Source organism: Lasioglossum baleicum, chromosome 3 (genome assembly GCF_051020765.1).
Source record: "Lasioglossum baleicum chromosome 3, iyLasBale1, whole genome shotgun sequence".
Classification (NCBI taxonomy): Eukaryota; Metazoa; Arthropoda; class Insecta; order Hymenoptera; family Halictidae; genus Lasioglossum; species Lasioglossum baleicum.
Genome location: NC_134931.1, coordinates 5,078,850 through 5,096,809, shown reverse-complemented (window position 1 = coordinate 5,096,809; position 17,960 = coordinate 5,078,850). Strand labels below are relative to the sequence as shown.

The window sequence follows — 17,960 nt, the reverse complement described above, 5'->3', positions numbered from 1 at the left end:
TCAAAATCGAAGTCGGACACTTGGTGTACTTGCTTGTTAGAGTGGCTCTTGTTTACTCTTGTCAAAAATTTTTGTCAACATTTCTTTTACGACAACCCCCAGGGTTGTTCCAAATGATTAAAAAAAGTCTGTGCAAAATTTGAGAACGATCGAATAGCAGAAAAACGTGCCCCAAGCCCCTTAAACATTGAAATACTTAATTTAATGCTCATAAAATCGTTTTTATCACAAAACCTGTAGATCTGTATAGGCTGCTCCTTTTATGTCCTACTACTTTTTTCGTAAAACAAATGGTTGTCGAGAAAATTGAGGAAAATGTCTGTGTTGTCTAATATATTTTTCAGCGCGGTAAATATAATAGTTCAGAAGATATTCGAGAAAATCGATTTTATGAGCATTAAATTAATTATTGTAATGTTTTACGGTCTTGGGGCACGTTTTCCCGTTGTCCTAGAGTGCGGGAACTTTACACAGATTCTTTTATAATTATTTAGAAAAACCCTGGGGGGTGCTGTAGAAGAAATTCAAATGTCGAGAATAAAAGCCACCCTAGTGGACAGGATTCCACACCTTTTCGAAGGAAACATCAGATGTGAACACCTTTGTGGGTTTAATTGATACATATTTAGATTTCTACCTAATTCAAGTACAAGTTCACAGAATTTTCGTTATTAATGTGAATGATAATTAGTGCATGATTCTTCAGTGATTTTTCGAAAGTCAAATGTCCAGCATTAATTTTATAGTAAAATAACCTCTTGCGTGAGAGCGGCAAGCACCCGTTAAAGCGTTTTCCATAAGGTTTTTCCAGGGTGACATTTATACTGACTTAAGAGATAGTGAGAATCCCACTTAAGCCATGGGAGTTTATGGCTCTCGCTCATGCTCATAATAACTGCACGAGATGGCTCACATAAGATGGCAGTTGTTTACATTTAATCTTATAAAGCAGCACGTCTCCGCGAAATATAGGGTGGATGAACGTAGATGAAGCTTTTCTTGTTCATATGTAGGTATATAAATACGATAAAATGATATCAACTATTTACTCCTATTATTTGTTGACTACGAATCTTTATGCGAAATAAAAATATTCAGGATCAGTTACAAGAAATTAGTTCATTAAAGAGACATAAATATATATTTATTTTCTTAATGTCGCTGTAGAGTAAAGTAAAAATAATATAAGATTATTCTTAAATTCTTCTAAAAGGTTTGTCATAAATGCATTCAACTCGCAGTCTAATCATTAGAGTTCCTTTTTTCGAAATTATTCTACATATGCGAGCATTTACGCATGACGTTCAACACTAATTTTAAACGCAATGAAAAATGGACACAGATTTCGAAAAAAAGGAACCAAAAACTGTAACACGCGTAATGGATATGAGCAGCTGCTCATTCTAGCTAGAATGTAATGTGAAGCTCTGCACTAGAATTAATTACAATGAGAGTCAAAATTAATTTGGGCGCATAATATACCTGAAATAGAATATTGTTCGTCGAGCACATTTCAGCCACAAAAATAGACGGAAATAGAATCCATGCAATGATCATCCGTACTCTTAAGTATACTCGATTAATAGCTTCCGCAGTAACGTGACCCGCGCTGCTTAAATTATACCCCACTCCGCAATTTGAATTTAATTTCGCTCCCCGACCTCAGAAGTGAGATTTAAATTTAAATTCCACGGACAGTCCAGAAGCAGGGTTTAAAATTAAAAATCTACCGGTATAATGGTCGCAGGCCATTGAACCACTTGTTTAAATTGATTTCGAACACTCGCGGCTATTTTACCACGTTTTTCTGTAGACCGTTTGATCGGCTAGAATGCCCTAGAGCACGACAGACGAGAACGTGGACAGTTGGAACAACTGACATAACGGAGACATTTGTTTCCTCTGCCGGAATTCCTACTGCTGTTTAAAATTTTGTATAGTAAGATAATCTTTCCAACATAATATTCAAGGTCCGTGTTATTTCGAAATTCAAATGTTGGAATTTAAATTCAGACTTGGCCGAGACAACTTTTGAAATCGTTTAAGAAAACAAAGGTAAGCAATGACTATTGTTGCACCATTTACTGGGAAATATTTTCCTCGTTTCTTTCAAATGTGTCAACACGTCCCCGCTATTAAAACTCTGCATTTGTTTCAAACGATTGCAAAATAGATAGTGAAAAAAAATATTTTTCGGACCGAGATAATTTTTATTAGAGATACTCTAATACTCTAATGTTTTCGCTATAAGCACGTATAGTAATTGTTTCCATCGGTTTGTTAGTTCAGCCATTACAACACACTTTACTTTACAGTCCTGTAAAAGCAACACACACACACACACAATTTTGAAGATATAAAGAAATTATTTCAGATACGTTCATGTATTACTATAAAAACTGCACGATATTCGAATTTGAACAAAATCCGAAAATGCAAAATGCGAAAATGACCCCTGCATAACTGAGACAGTGATCAAATCAAATGCTACAATTAAATTGCATAAAAGTTAGTTATTTTTCGGCTTTAATAAATATCGTTTAATTAATATTTCTGATAGTTTGATATTCTGTATACCAGTGAAAAGTGAAAACGTCGAAGATAACAGTAAAACGCTGGATAACGGAAGAACGGTAGATCCCAAACTAGATAGACAGACCAATCAACAAACAGCGAATTTACCAAATTGAACACAATCGAAAAATGGCTCGCGTTTCGCATCCGTATCGATCCCAGATAATTGTCAATTAATTGCAGCGTAGTTGGCCCGAGGTTTCCACGGGGCTGAGAATGCCACGGTGCCGGCTAGAAACTTTTGTTTGCGGGGGTGGATGATGTTCTTCAGTTTTCTCTTTCTCTCTTTTTCTAATTCTCTCTATCTCTATCTCTCTGCGCGAGATATAAAAGAGTTCGCGGCTGCTGGTGCTGCAGAAAATTCAGACGGGCGTCGCTGAGTTGAATAATTGGGCCTCGTCGGATTTTATTAAAACATTGCCAGCTCGACGGCCGGAATCGTGTGAAATGTGTGTATGCAGCCATCGGTGATTTATACGAGTTATTTCGTGCTGGCAGGGTGCTCGTTACGCGAGGTAGATACGAAAGCTTGTAACAGAAAATGAAAGGGTGGAGGGATGTCTGTGCGTCCGCGCTCAGAATGCTTTGCAGAAAGTAATCACAATTTTCCTTTGATTTACACTAAACAGACAGTCTGCCCCCTTCGTGCCTGACGCATTTTTCTTAGCCGTGTCTAATTGTGATATAGCTTTTCAAATGTAGAAAATGTTTAAATAAATTATCAGTATTCTTCTTGGAAAATTCATATTGACGAACTAGAAATTCTTACGGCGAAAAGTGCAGACGTATTTTATTATATGTAGAAATATTGAAATCCAAAGAACTTTAGATAATCATTAAAAATTGGTAAAATTACAAATTTCTTGTTTTGGGGAAATACGCTGCAAAATTAATCTCCTCTTTGTGTGTGTGTGTGTGGGGGGGGGGGGGGGGGGGTAATTGAACCTCATACATTTTTGGAGGAAAATGAAAGAAAAATTTGTTTGCATAAGCATTTATGAAATTTTCTTGAATTTTAAAATATAAGTGTACAATACTTAATCAAATTTGAAACATATCACAAATAAAATTCCTAGAAAATTTTTGGAAGTCTTCCATTCGTCAACTTTTCATTTTCGTTTTTGAAGGGCTGAAGAACGTCGGTCTATATCACTGAATTATAAAAATTCTCAACCTTCGAACTCGTATAACTTCATTCGTATAAAAAAATCATAAAATATGCCGTTTATGCTCGGTTTAAAGGGAAAGGCTGCTTTTACCCCTTCAATATTGATGATCAACGATAATAAAAGTATATCAAGTATTCTTTCACGAAGTATCTCTCACATAAGTTTCAACAAAATCGGCCTTGCTCAACTTGAACAAATTCCCAGCTACGCCGAAATAGAACCTGAAGCGAACCAAAATCCAAAATCGAAGACGATCCATCCGGGCGAGAAGTGTGTCCACAGGCGACGTGAAACTTCAAAAAAGTTCGGGCAAAGTAATATAGAAAAGTGTTTCTGGAAAAAGCAATATACGTAGAACTTCGGTGGTCGTGGCAGGGGGGGTGGGAGAGGTGTGAGACGGCGTATAAAGTGAAATTGAAAATTATTATTCGGAAGATCGATGTGCGTAGGACAAAGTTAAGGGAAGTTTAGATAAAGCAATATCGAAAATTGCCGTATGGGAAAGCGATCTGCGTAGGCTAGAAAACTCGGAAACAACTTTCCGCGGGGATAAATCGAAAATACTTTGTCGTTCGATGCTAGGATACAGAGAGGAAGCTGCGTCAGGCGCTTCCTTTTTTCAGCTCTCGCTGAAACGGGAATGAGACGATTGAAACGCAGCGACTTTTTGCGTCTTTTCGCGCCAGCAGCGCAGCGCAGCGTCGCGCGTCATCGTTACCAAAATGCCGAATCGCGCGAAACCAGGTCGACAGGTCTAAGGATTAGACACGATTTTGCCAGAGCTGTCATTCCCCGGTGACTACCTTTTCGAGAACTGGCCTAGCCGCGAAGCAAATGTCAGATGTCACAAGCATGCGAAGAAAGTTTGACACCGCTCGCGAAACGCTACGAAAGCTACTCGGCGCGGCGCGGGGAGAGGTGCGATGAGAGCGCGCGCCGAGATTTCAGATCTTCAGGACGAGTGCTCTGTCATTATGAATTCCGAGAAAGAAAGTCAGTCAGACGAACGGGAACGGCCGCGAAAAAGAACAAGTTTTGCAACAACCATTCTCTTTCTCTTCGCCTCTCTAGCTCTCTCCCTCTCTCTCTTTGTCGGCCATTCTGTTCCTGACTTCCACTCAACTTTTCTCTTTCCTGTCCCTTATCGCTACGCCAACTTTCTGTTGGCTACCGGCTTCCGGAGTTCTTCCTTTCAACCGGCGCGCGGCGTACGAACAAAAAGCTGTCCTGTTGTTTTGTACGGGAAACGACGTTTCATTTATTAGCGACAATCTTGCAACCCGGTTAATTGGTACGACGGTGATCGGACTCCTGTTTCATACGGGAAAATGGACGGAGCACAGTGAGCTAATTCCAAGATCTAGCTAGACAAAATTCAATTTTGATGATGATCCAGATGTATGAAATCACAATAGAATTCGATAATAGAATGTCCATTTAGCCAGGAAATATAAAAATTATTGCAAAATATAATCTACAATGCAGTTCATTTTTCGAGATTATCGAAATTTATTAAATGATTTACTTTATTATAAGAGAAATATTTATCAACGATTATAAAGGTTTCACGTTTTAGGAGCTTCTACTTTCAAGTACAAACCTTTCTATTCTTTTCGAATTTTAGAAGCTTTTTCATTTTAATATATAAAATGCAACTTCCACATTCGTCACGGTTTGAAACGAGACTTGGAAGTAAGATATTGTGCTACAATATTTTTTGTTCTCTTACTCATATTTTAATATCAAAGCCCTGTGGCATCTAGCTATGGTCCTCACGTCAGAACCGCCGCCTGCGGAAGAGTTAGAGAGAGATATGACAACTTCAAATTCACTTGGAAAACGGATAAGTTCCCGCAACTGGAGCATTGGAAATTCCACTATGGAGTAGAGAACTGTTGGACAGAAAATAACTATTCGTCACGTTGCGTAAATTGGTATAAAAGATCATTTAAATATCGTGTTGGAAAAGTAGTGATATCGTTACATTATAAACATTTTTCTAAATCAACAAAATCAATACAATTCGATTGTTAATTAAAATGTTTCAAGTGAATTAAAACAAAAAAGTTCAAACTATATTGAATAGCAAAAATTTTGGAACATATCTACTCGTTGTCTGCAAATGAACACTTAAAATCGAACGTATATAATATTGTTTGCAAAAAGAGCGCAGAATAAAAATCAGGTGGTTTGGAAATTTTTCTGGCACTTATACATATTCTAACATTGCAGTTAAGAAATCTGTTGCATATCGTTACAACGTTCCACTACGTATAGGTCGTTGTTTTATTTATATTTTGCGAACGGTCACGATGCATTTACTCGCGGAACAAGCTCGTGAAAATTTTCAATGCATCGCAAACTAGTCTCGACGAAGACGTTCGCAAAAACATGGGATAGCAGTTCCCTAAGTTCACCGCAAAGTTGACTGCTTTCGCAAAACAGTTAAAGACCCGCACTTTTATTGTCTTATTATACAGCGGCAACAATTCTTATTCAACTTTCAGCGACCGGCCCGACTAATTTTCTCTTGCACTACTTCCAACCGTATATCTAGAGCATTTGAAAGAGCAAATAATTCAGAAAGTTTCAGAAACTATAAAACATTAAATATGTAGCTAGATTGATTATACGAAAATATGTGGAGAGAACTTATTAATACACGTAATAGAGTGAACGAAACACGAAGATTCATACAGTTCTTAATACCACTGAAACTTAAGAGTTTCAGAATGAGAAAGAAACAAGAAAGAACGAAGTAAAGATAAAGAAATGAGTGTGCATGAGGGAGCGTTTAAATACATAACCCAATATCTAAAAGCTACTTCTAACATTCGAAACAGCAGCGTCTGCACAGGCTCAAGACGTTCCAGAACCGCTCGAAACCCCTAAACCGTGAAATAACGCACTTCCTAATTTTCAAACACCGTTTCAGCATCACAGGGGCGCACAAGTAGTTAAAAGCAATGCCGGTAAACACAGTCGAGAACAGGAAGCGTCGATCCCGCCCAGAAAATGGTGGCCATTAAAACAATCCCAAGAAATCGGTAACCGGCAATTACTCAGCTCGGGTAACCTTGCTACGAGAGTCGAGGGGTTCCACCCCTCACAGCCAGCAGACAGGCTGAAGGCGTGTAGAAGCGGTCGGAAGAAGCGAAAAGAGAAATCCGAGGCGGAGACAGAGTCTCCACAGGGACACGCCGGTTTACATTTAAATTTATAATCCGCGCCCTACACGATTTCGTTCGAATGCCCTCTGGCAAATTGATTCGCAGTATATCTAACGCTCGGTCCTGCGCGCGATGAGGCCGAGCGAAAGGGAAGAGGCGAGAGGGCGTTGGTTCCTCGGGAAGAACGATGAGGATCGGGAGAAGCGAAGGTGCAAGCTGCTCCGGGAGAGGAAATGTAAAATACTCGAAGCTCGGAGCGTGACAGACAACCTAGACAGGGACGAAGAGATGGCGGTAAGCGATTTCCAGTTGACTGACTGACATCGGTTGCTTACCCTCGCCTTGACTCAAACTATCCACCTCTCTATCTCTACCGACGCTGTTTCGAACGCGGATTCACGTACGGACGCTTCCACGACGGTGTCTTCGACGCCGCGTGCACCAAGATCGCTGGATACACAACTATACCTGCCCAAGCTGCGACTACGTTTTCCGCTCGGAGTCCGGACCGCGATTAAGCTACTCTCCGACAAGACGCGGCAAATTGCGCCGTATTCCGAAGAGGCGGTTCCGCCGCATTCGGCTCGAATCGTCTCCCCGCCCGGCACTGATCCCGTCAAACAATACCTCCACGAACAGTATCCAACAGCCCCGGCTCCAACAACCCGGGGAATAATCGCTTTACACCAAGACTCCCTAATTATCCTGTCCGTCGGGGTCTTTAATCCCAAACTTAATTCTCGCTCAACGATTTTTGGTGAGTTTGGTGTAGGAGCTTCGGTAAAAGCGCATCTACAAAGGGGCTAGCTGACTAATTTTTTATGCGATTGTTATTCGTCCTCGTGAGCGGATACTTTCGATGACTTCCTGCGGGAACTTGTTGGGTCTGCAATCTGTCCAATGAATAAACACCTGAGCTGCATGTCTGTTGAAATTAGTATTCGCTCCCATTAAACTAGTTGAGTGAATTGATAAAACTGATATGTTCTCTAGCAGTACGACCAAACACGATTGGCGATTCGTTACATCGTCACATTAGTCTCGTGCGCGCCACTGCAACCCTCGTCGCGACCTAATCTCAAACTGTGTATGTATTATGTATACAATGTTTGTTTGTGCGTGGCGTCCTTCATAGACGCTGTCAACAGTTTAGAAGTTAGCACAAGAAAAGCGAAAGGGAGAGAGGAAACAAAGAGAAACGGTGGAAAGAAAGTTCTTCAAGGATCGCGGCGAGGTGTCCCTGGGAAATTCGATGCTTTTATTTCACACGGGTCTTCTAGATGCATCGGAATGCACTTTCATCTCGGCTATTCTGTCCTTCGTTCCTCTTTCGACGCACACAGTCATCAAACAAGGTTAGCCCGTGACCGAAAAATCCATTCGGTTTCCCATGTACGCGGCCCAGTATTTGCACTCACGGTCCCTGTGCATCGCAAAGAACGCAATTTTTCAGGCTCGCATCACGTCCGGGAAAATTAAATGAACCCGTTTGATGTCGGCGAAATTGCCAAGCGACGAAGTTGTTTTCCCGTTAAGCGTCCGTACACGTGTGTCGGTTCAGAAGCCCAAGTGCCTGTGTCGTGTAGATTTGGAGAAATCGGGAACTGACATTGCAGGACGGTGACTTTTGTTTGACCACCCGAAGATAGCTGCGCAAAGGATTCTCGATTAATATTTGTTTACTTTCGTTTCATACTTTAAATGCATTCAATTATAAGAAACACATTTCATGGTATTTAAAGGTAAATTCATAATTTCAAGTTGGCCTCGGTTTGTAAAGATCTGTAATTGTCGAGCCACGCAACAGTCTTGCACACAATGCATGTTCGCTGATACGACTTTGCCAGTGGCCGCAATAACGCAGTTTTCGGATAAGTATTGTCCGATAACGAGTTTAGTTTGCACGCTAAATAAGTTTGATCCGTGCAGTTCGAACAATGCACACCTAATATCCGTGAAAAGCGCAACGCTTATGCACGGTATTAATCATACCGATCTCATAGCACGTTCATCGTGCACGCTTGTCTCGTAAACCATTAAACCCTGTACCTACTTGTATGGCATGCATCAGAATACACCGCAGCACACGTTCGGAAACAATTCCACGAATATTCAAATCATGTCATGTATCAAGACGGACGGGAAATGTAAGCAGTTTACCTACGAATTGATCTGGTCGCGGTGATATCCATAAAATCGTACCACCACATTAGAAATAATATTTTCAAGCCAGTACGCCGCCGAATATTTCGAAAATTCATCGCGACCTATTCATAGCTTTCGGTGCTCCCCGTCGAGCTTACGAGCAGGGATATAAAAGCAGCGATTTCAAGTATGTAACAGGCTTAATATTTTGATGATTATACATATAGCGGCACGAAGAAACTCCGCCGAGGCGTAGAGAAAACTGGCACGTTTTTTAATAATACACGCAGCGCAGAGATTCTTCGCAGCACGATGCAACGCGGACAGGGTCCCTTGAGAATATCACGATCACGGTAGTTTCTGCGAGTGGAGTTGCGAAACACTCCGCCGCAATTTGGCTGGTCTTGTCTCAGCGAGTCCCTAATAATCACGCTGCTCACTCTCTCCCCGTTCACTGTCTTTGTCTCTCGAGTACCAGATAGAGACTCGAAGACAGCGTTCCTCGGCCGCAAGAGACAAATCCAGACAACAGCGTACTGTTGAAAATTACCGGGACGATGGCTCGGATTAATTACAATCGAAACTGTCCCGGGGAATCTTCAGAATTCGTGGTATCGAGAGCTTCAACGATAACGAACTGACAGAAAATCCAATGAGAAACGCTCGGCCGGCGCATACCGACCACCGAAATTCGTCGGATAATTTATGAATTTCTCCTTGAACTAATGCGGACGAAGAGTTAGTTAGTGGAGGCACGGTACCATCGAAATCTTGAACAGATTATTCAGATTATGAACCAACTTGCCCGGTATTACGAGAATCAAATTTCTGATAATTAATCTGCCTTCGGTCCAATGTATCACAGCCGAAGAAGCTGGATTGCCATCGGATTCATCGGATACTGTTGCGCTGTTGCAGTTTGTGAATTAACACTAGGCAATTCTCTCTCTTGTTATTAGACTGTCGATTGTGTGCATTTACTGATTTACAGGAAAATACTTGTAAGATTTAAAACGAAAAACGTGGGGCGCATGCAATAGACAATTTTTTAAAAATATTGTATTGTCATCCAGTTCTGAGCTATGTTGAAAATTTCAAGTTAGTTTAAAATTAATTGCAAAATTTGTACCGAACAAACAGACAGACAGACAAGAAAGCGAGCTAATGAGAAAACGTGGTAAAATGATAAAACTTTAAATTCTAATCGGAATGTATTGCCTGTTAATTGTTTAAAAAATTTCCGAATGGATTGTCGGGAAACAGACAAGCTTTGTGAGCCGAAGAGCAACGGAGGGCAAAATGCGGGAGGTGAAAGTGCATCTCGATGCATGTGGAAGAATAATAAAAGCATCCAATTTTCTAGGGATACCTCGCCGCTCTTTGTCGGACTTCTTTTCCAGCTTTTCTCTTTCTTTCGGTGTTCCCGTTGCCTCGTCCAGTCTGACGGTTACAAAAGGAGAAGGCAGGAGGCAGGAGAAGTCGGTTTACGCTTTTACAGCTAGACACGCGATGCCAAATCCAACCGGTAAAGTGAAACGTTGCGAGGCACGCAGGCGATGCGACGGTGGCGCGGTGGTCCATGCCATCTCGGATAAGAACGAGACTCGACAGCTTCCGGTTTTCAGATATCGGGACGATGCGGCGAGCATTTCAATTATTTATGTCATACCTCTGGCAACGGTTACATTCCACTGATACGCCCTCGTCGTTTCACACCTTTTTTTCCACGAGCCTGACATCCATTACCGTCTGCATCGCCTTTTCCGGCTCGCCGGATTCTCTTATGTTGGATTTCGTTTTACTGGCCGCAATCTTGGCCGTCTAAACGGTACGTGACTCCAACGGATTCGCTGATGCTGACTATTTTCGGGATTCGCGGGTATCATCGCGATGCGAACACCTCATCTAATGGAATGGGTGGAGCTTTTGTAATAGTGGATACTTAAGGCAGTATACAATCCTGGAAGCTTAACGCGCTTAGCACTTGAGTAGTGACTCGGAATCACCACTAAAAGTTGCTATAACATTATTCAAAATATCGTTGAGATTATTAAATATGTTGGTATCTCTAATCAATTGCTAAACATTTAAGTATTGTATGAGGTATTATATCAATTTCATATCCATAAAATGAAAAAATGATGTAGAATGGAATTATTAATTAATTAATTTTTTAGTTAAAATAGCTCCGACGGCAAAGGGTTAATAAAATTAAGTGAATTCAATATTTTGTTTCTCTAACAAAGGAAGTTTCGGATAAAAAAATATTATACCAAATTTTTTATATTTAAAATTACTGCATCAAACAAAATATTTTATTTTAAAAAATTACTGCATCAAATAAAATATTTTATTCTCAAAGTTGTACAGATACTGTAAAATAAATGGGATTATTTACTATTTACTATTTAAAATACTATTTTCCCCAGCTCTCTGTATCAACCTGTATAGGTATACTTACTCTTTAGAAAAAATCTTTATAGTGGAAAAATAAGATAGCAAGAAATCACAGTAAAATGTCACATCAGCGTACAAAAATAACCACAACAATATTCTAATCTGTCCGTTGAAAATTCTGAATAATAAAATATTCTAGAAGCACTATCAAGTTGACAAAAATACACGTGTCACATTCGGACGAATCAGTGTCGCCGCGCTGGTTGGCTCAACAAATAAGAAAAAAGGAAAGGTATTTTTCCTCGGCTTCATAGTTTCTACAATCTTGCAAAACGAGAACAATGACAGGGCTGATGATAAATTGACGCTTCACTTGTCCGCGATATTTCTGTGTACGGTTCGGCTGAATGGCTTCTCGTCTATTAGAACGTCCACTCTTTTGTTTCGTAGCATAACGCGTTTGTGTATTGATTATACCGTTCCATGGAACACTCCTGAAGTAATATCGGTTCAATGACAATGAAAAATGGAGAACGGGAACGACGACGAAACGATAAAAGAACGGACGTAATTGTTTCTGTTTTAAATATCGTACTCAGGAAATCTAATAGATGTCTGATAACAATAACGGACAACACGGCACGGCTACCGATAAAATTTCCGCGTATGGGAAACAGGTATATTATAGCAGTGCTCCCCAACCTTTTTATCGTCGCGGACCGGTCAACGTTTGATAATTTTACCGTGGCCCGCTGAAGGGGGGGGGGGGAGGGACGTTGATTGTTTATATTTCAGATTGTTCTGATTTAATAATTTTAATTTAATTGTATTTAATATTCCTTGGGCGGACCGGTACCATTTGATCCACGGACCAGTACCGGTCCGCGGACCGGGGGTTGGGGACCACTGTATTATATCATTATACATCAAAGAGCTTTAACCCTTTTAATACCATCTACGGGCGACAAAAATGCGCGACATTTATTAAAACGTCCTGCAATCGATACGAACATTTTTTATTTTGCATAAAGATCCGCAGTCTACTTACTAGTAATATTGAAATTAAAATATTTCTTAAACTGATTATTAGACTGCGGATTTTATGGATTTATGACAAAAATGAGTAGGTGTAATTCAAAACAGGAAAAAACATTAAAAGAGTTTAACAATTCCGATATACTATTTTTAACATATAAAAATCATTAATGAAGAAAATCAATTTTTACTTGGCTCGTATATCTTACAATTGATGTATAAAAAGTTTATTTTACATAAAGATCCGCAATCTACTGATTATTTTTCGGCATGCGTATGTACCAAGATAAAATAAATAAATAAAAAAGATAAAGAAAAAACAAATAAAAATGCGTTTATTATGGAGACTAAAAAGCTGCGTGGATCGATGCATAAGAAAGTATACATCAAAGTTGACTTTCATAAGTCCTTGACACGTCCATCTTTGCATGGAGCCTGAAAGTGTAAACTACTAATATTAAGGCTTGCAGTTATATTCAGTCGTATTTCAAAGATTGTAAATTATCTATTTAAATAATAATTACATCTTGTAACATTGTACATAATACCAACCTGTAAAATTGTAATACCACATTGTAAAGTGAAATGGACCCATTTAATGGTCTAAAGAGCTTCAATAAAAAAGAAAAGTCTAGACTGTATCTGCATTTATCATTCAATCATTCAATCAAGAAATGAAGTGAAGTAATAAACAATGAGTACACTGCCAAAAACGCTCGGATATGGGCCTGCTTGTTTTTGCTCTAGATTCGTCACAAAAAGTTCCATTAAAATTGACGACCCCGCCACTGTGAACTTTCCTAAGGAGAGGGTTAAATATCGTGCTCAGGAAATTCAATGGATGACAAATAACAACAACGGATAACGGTAATGGCGTGTATGCCAGTGCTCTGCGACATGCGCGATTAAGAAAAAAATTTGCAACGGGGGTATATTATTACATTTTACATCAAAGGGCTTTAATGCTTGTCCATTCACACTTTTCCCTGTTTGCCGCGCGTGCGGAATTAATGCAAATCGATATGAGAGCGCGGCTGGAATTTGCGTAAAATGGATCGTGAATAAAATATAAATAAAGCGTGTTAAGCAAACAAACAGCGAGAGACCGTCGGTCATTTTTATCGTTCGTTTTCGTTATGTTTGTACCCCCGTTTTTGCAAAGGCTTCCCGATAACCCATAAACGATTCGCATGAGATTCGAGAATTAATCATTTCGCGTATACGTTTTTATCGAGCGAATGGCAGCGCAAGGCAGGACTCGCGACGAATATTTACGAACTACTCGCGTTCCAGCACAACAACCAGTTTTACTTGCGATATCGAGTTTACGTTTCTAGTACATGCACGTACGCCACACACGATCGGCCGTGTCCATATTTAGACTGTCGTTTCTATTGAATATTATTCCAGAATAATTTAGATCCCTGTTAAGGCGCACTCCAATTGTGTAAGAATTCATACGATTTTAATTACAATGTTAATTAATTTGGTCGCGTTCCCCATCAACGATTGACGCATCTGTTGCAATAATGCATTTCCATATTCTGTGTTTTCGTGTAATTGGCGTGGCGAGGAAGCCTGATAGAAATTCACGCCGCTGAATCATATTGAATTGTCATGATTTCATCATTAAAAATAATACTGATATATAATACGTTATTAAAAATAATACGTTAACTGTGTTAGTCTAAAATTTTAATGAAGTCTATGTTTAAAAGTAAAATATTCGAACTTTGGAAGATACGGCATTTTTTAAAAGTATTTTTGTTAACTTTTTTAATTCCATATGTTATTCATAACTTGCTATTTAAACTTGTTCCGTGGGAGCACCGCGCTACACGCTAATCAGAATTTCGTATTTTGCATAAAGGAGGTCAAATGAATTTTACGGACGGTGTTATTCAAAATTATAAAGCACACTGCGATATTCTGGGAATCTGTTGCCTTTGTTTGATAAAGTTTGCGATGCACAAAGGGGATATAATACACTTTAGTGTGTAACATTATAACAATGCAGATTGTCACTGAAAAAATAATGCTGGACAGCAAACAAGCTGATGTACAGTTCTACTGAAACTACAATTTTCAACACACGAAATATTATATTATATATTATATATTATATTCATCGAAATAATTTGCTGAATTAACGACAGTTCATTAGGAAATTCGGAACTGTGCAACATCGATTTGAAAAGGCTTTTATTAAAAAGAACACTAATAAAGATCGGAGTTTATTAGGGGGAGCAAATGGTTCAACTCAATTCTCGATTCGCAATTGATCTAATTGACTTTACACCGCGAGCAATATTCTGTTATTGTATCTCGAGCGAAAGCTCGTCCGTGAACAAATTGTTGCCGATGCCGGCTAGAAAATGTCGCGAGGGAGGCGACCCGCAGTCCGGCTAGATGAAACTAAAAAGCAATTTTTTCGCAGCGACCGATAAAAGCCACGTATCTGGGGCTATCCGCGGCTATGCTGCTGGAGCCGTAACTCCCATCAAAACTTTTATCTGACCGGATTAAGCGCCGGGAAATACGTCTGCCATTGGGAATTCGACGGAGCCGTCGATACGACGCGACTCGACGTCGCACCAGGACCAGAGTTGGTATCGAATGCGCGAGCCACCGTTGTTGCCACGTGGCAATTAATTTAAAACCGTACATTCGATACAATCGGCGACTCCGCGGTATCGTATTCGAGCCTTGACGCGACAACGGCGTACCGATGTCTGTACACAGATTCCGTAGTTCCGTGCTCCATCAAGATTTGAATGAGCCAGCTCAGGTACACGGGAAACGGTCCCAGAACGATTAAAGGCATTGCCGTTGGGAGCCGCGTATCCAGGATTGTCACGTTGATATGTTAATCAAGGTTATCGATGCTCCGGTGTCTCGTGCTCGAATCAACTTGGGAGCCACTATTAAATTCAGTTCGTGCTCCTCGGCCACGTGGGGAGCAGGATCAGAACTCTTTGTATTAGCTTGAAAGGTTAGAGTAGCACTTATTTACTCATGTTAAAAATTTTTGTCAAAATTTCTTTTACGGAACCCCCCAGAGTTGTCCCAAATAATTTAAAAATATCTGTGTAAAGTTTTGGAGTGCTCACACAGATAACGGGAAAACATGCCTCAAAGCCCATAAACATGAAAATAATTAATTTAATTCGCTCCAACTTTACACAGATTTTTTTAAATTCACTTAGAACAACTCTCGGCGGTGCCGTAAAAGAAATTCAAAAGTCGATGATAAGAACTACCCTATTGTAATTAACGCACCTGCGAGGTGTGATCAAAATTGCGAAGGATGTATAAAAATGATGTGTCACGAATACCATGGTAGGTAGAAACCTCTGAATCGATGGAGATCTGTTAAAACAAAGGATCGGAAAAATTGACTTTGAACACTTTTTTCAAGGTTTAACATTTTTTACACCATCGTGTAGTTAACTGTCGGTCAACCGTTCTCCTAGAAAACTACTTCGTATACTATTTCACCAGTTTCGTATACCATTTCATTTCATATATGCCTACAAGGATTTATCACATAGAAAATGTTTGCAAAAAGAATCGATTTTCTCCAAACGTTCATATCAGAATACCTCGTTAAACGACTGTAACTGTAGTGTTATCACAGCTCTGCCATAAACGCGACGAAGATATTTTTGAGCAGCTTTTATAGCCGCTCTTATAGCTCTTACCGCAGCTCTAACGTAAACGGTACCGTAACGCTATCATGGCTAAGCGGCGCGCGTTTCAGACCGGTAAATTGAGGGGGAGACTTTTCGAGAAATCTTGACGTATGGTAATCAGCAAGGCGTGTTATGGAACATTTCATCGTTTCGTTCTCTTACGGGGAAAGGCCGAAGGCGAGAAACTTGCGAGCTCGAATTCAATCAGCATGATTTTCTGAATACGTATTGCCGGTTGCGTAACCATTCAGACCTTCCCACTATTTGCGGATACACAAGCACATCGCGCAGACAAATCCTTTGAAGTTGATCACCAACGAAGAAGCAATTCCGACGCCGCAGACTCGTCTCATCGTGTACGGTGTCCTACCACTGTTAATACGATTCGACGAAAAGTCCTCTGGGGACGAGAACCGTGCAAAATATCTGCTGAAGATGGTGAATTCAAAATCAGTCTTGAAAGGGCGCGAGGCACGGTCGTCGTCGGTTCTTCTAAAAATAGGAAAAAATATAAAAAAACACATATCTTTAAATTGAAATGTTTTGAGTAATCTGGCTTATTAAAAAATATGAATCATGGAAATTTCATGAAATCCTGATATTTTTACTTTCTACACAAGTTAATTGTGCAAATTACTAAAATATCGATATACATATATTGTTCATTCTTTCATTATTTAACGCTTTGACACATAATGTAGTGTGTCGAAATAAATTTCTCTCATCGATAACTGTCATAAGTGATCGAAATGAATTTCTCTCAAAGATAACATTTACAAGAGATAAAATTTTCGGTTACTTATAATCCTCATTTGTGACCAATACGATTTTAGTCGATGAAATACTTGTTATTCTATGACTTTTGTTCTTTTTGGTTATAACAGTTATGGTCCCTGATTCTTAGTATTTCGAAAAATCCGCGTCCGCAAAATTGGAATTGATCCAATTGGCAGATCGTCTGATATCGTTATTTAGTATCTGTCAATCATCTGTATCATGCAACTTGAACACTTTCTGCGGTGAGGGTAGATCGAAAAATGGGAGAACTAATTAGCAACGAAGGCGGAGGCTTTTGCGCAGGCAGGAATAACGATTGCTGAGGTCTGTCCTCTTTTTGTTGCAGGTGCGAGGGGGGCTGGCTTCAGTTGGAAGGCGGTGCTCGAGTTTGCGGCCGCAACAAACGTTTTGCTCAGCCGGTCGTCCTGTTTTCCGACAAACCGGTCCCGATCCTCCACATGCAGTAAGTATATGCATACGCTCTATCGATCCTTTTTATTCGATCGCGAGCAGCCCTCGCTTCGCCAATCCTATAGGGAGAAGGGCAGCGATAAAGAAAGAAAAAGAAACTTGGTCTGGCATCGAGTGAAATAAATTCATTTGACTTTCTTTATTTTCTATCGGCCGAACGCTGCGTTGCCGATATATTAAATAGAAGGGAACTGTATTCCGATGAAGTTCTCGTTCTTTCAATAACTAATGTATTGGGCCGGGGATGGGCGGCCGGATTACCTTTTTAATTAACGGATCACAGGATCCTTTCTTTTATATTTTAATATCAAACGCACTCGCTGCACGTGCAGCTCTCAAAGAATTACTTGGAACGATAAATCATGGAACTTCGAAAACATTCCTGCGTAACGAGCTAACGAACTTTCATGTTTCGCGACAAATATGCATGGTTTTCTGTCCGCGGATCGTATAAAACCGTGAGGTACAAATATTTGAACCATTTGGTAAGCGCTCGTCCACGATTTCTGATCAAACGTGTTCAATGCCGT

At 39.9% G+C, this 17,960-nt stretch overlaps 1 protein-coding gene across 8 annotated transcripts in view; it reads left to right on the top strand.

Moving 5' to 3' along the window:
- The window catches only part of LOC143221995 (cubilin), a 380,302-nt gene that overhangs the window by 179,153 nt on the left and 183,189 nt on the right, over positions 1–17,960 (top strand). For all 8 annotated transcript variants that reach the window (XM_076447780.1, XM_076447777.1, XM_076447782.1 and 5 more), the window contains one exon: positions 17,306–17,422. In XM_076447780.1, the coding sequence (XP_076303895.1) occupies positions 17,306–17,422 (117 nt within the window). The remainder of the gene's footprint in view (positions 1–17,305; positions 17,423–17,960) is intronic.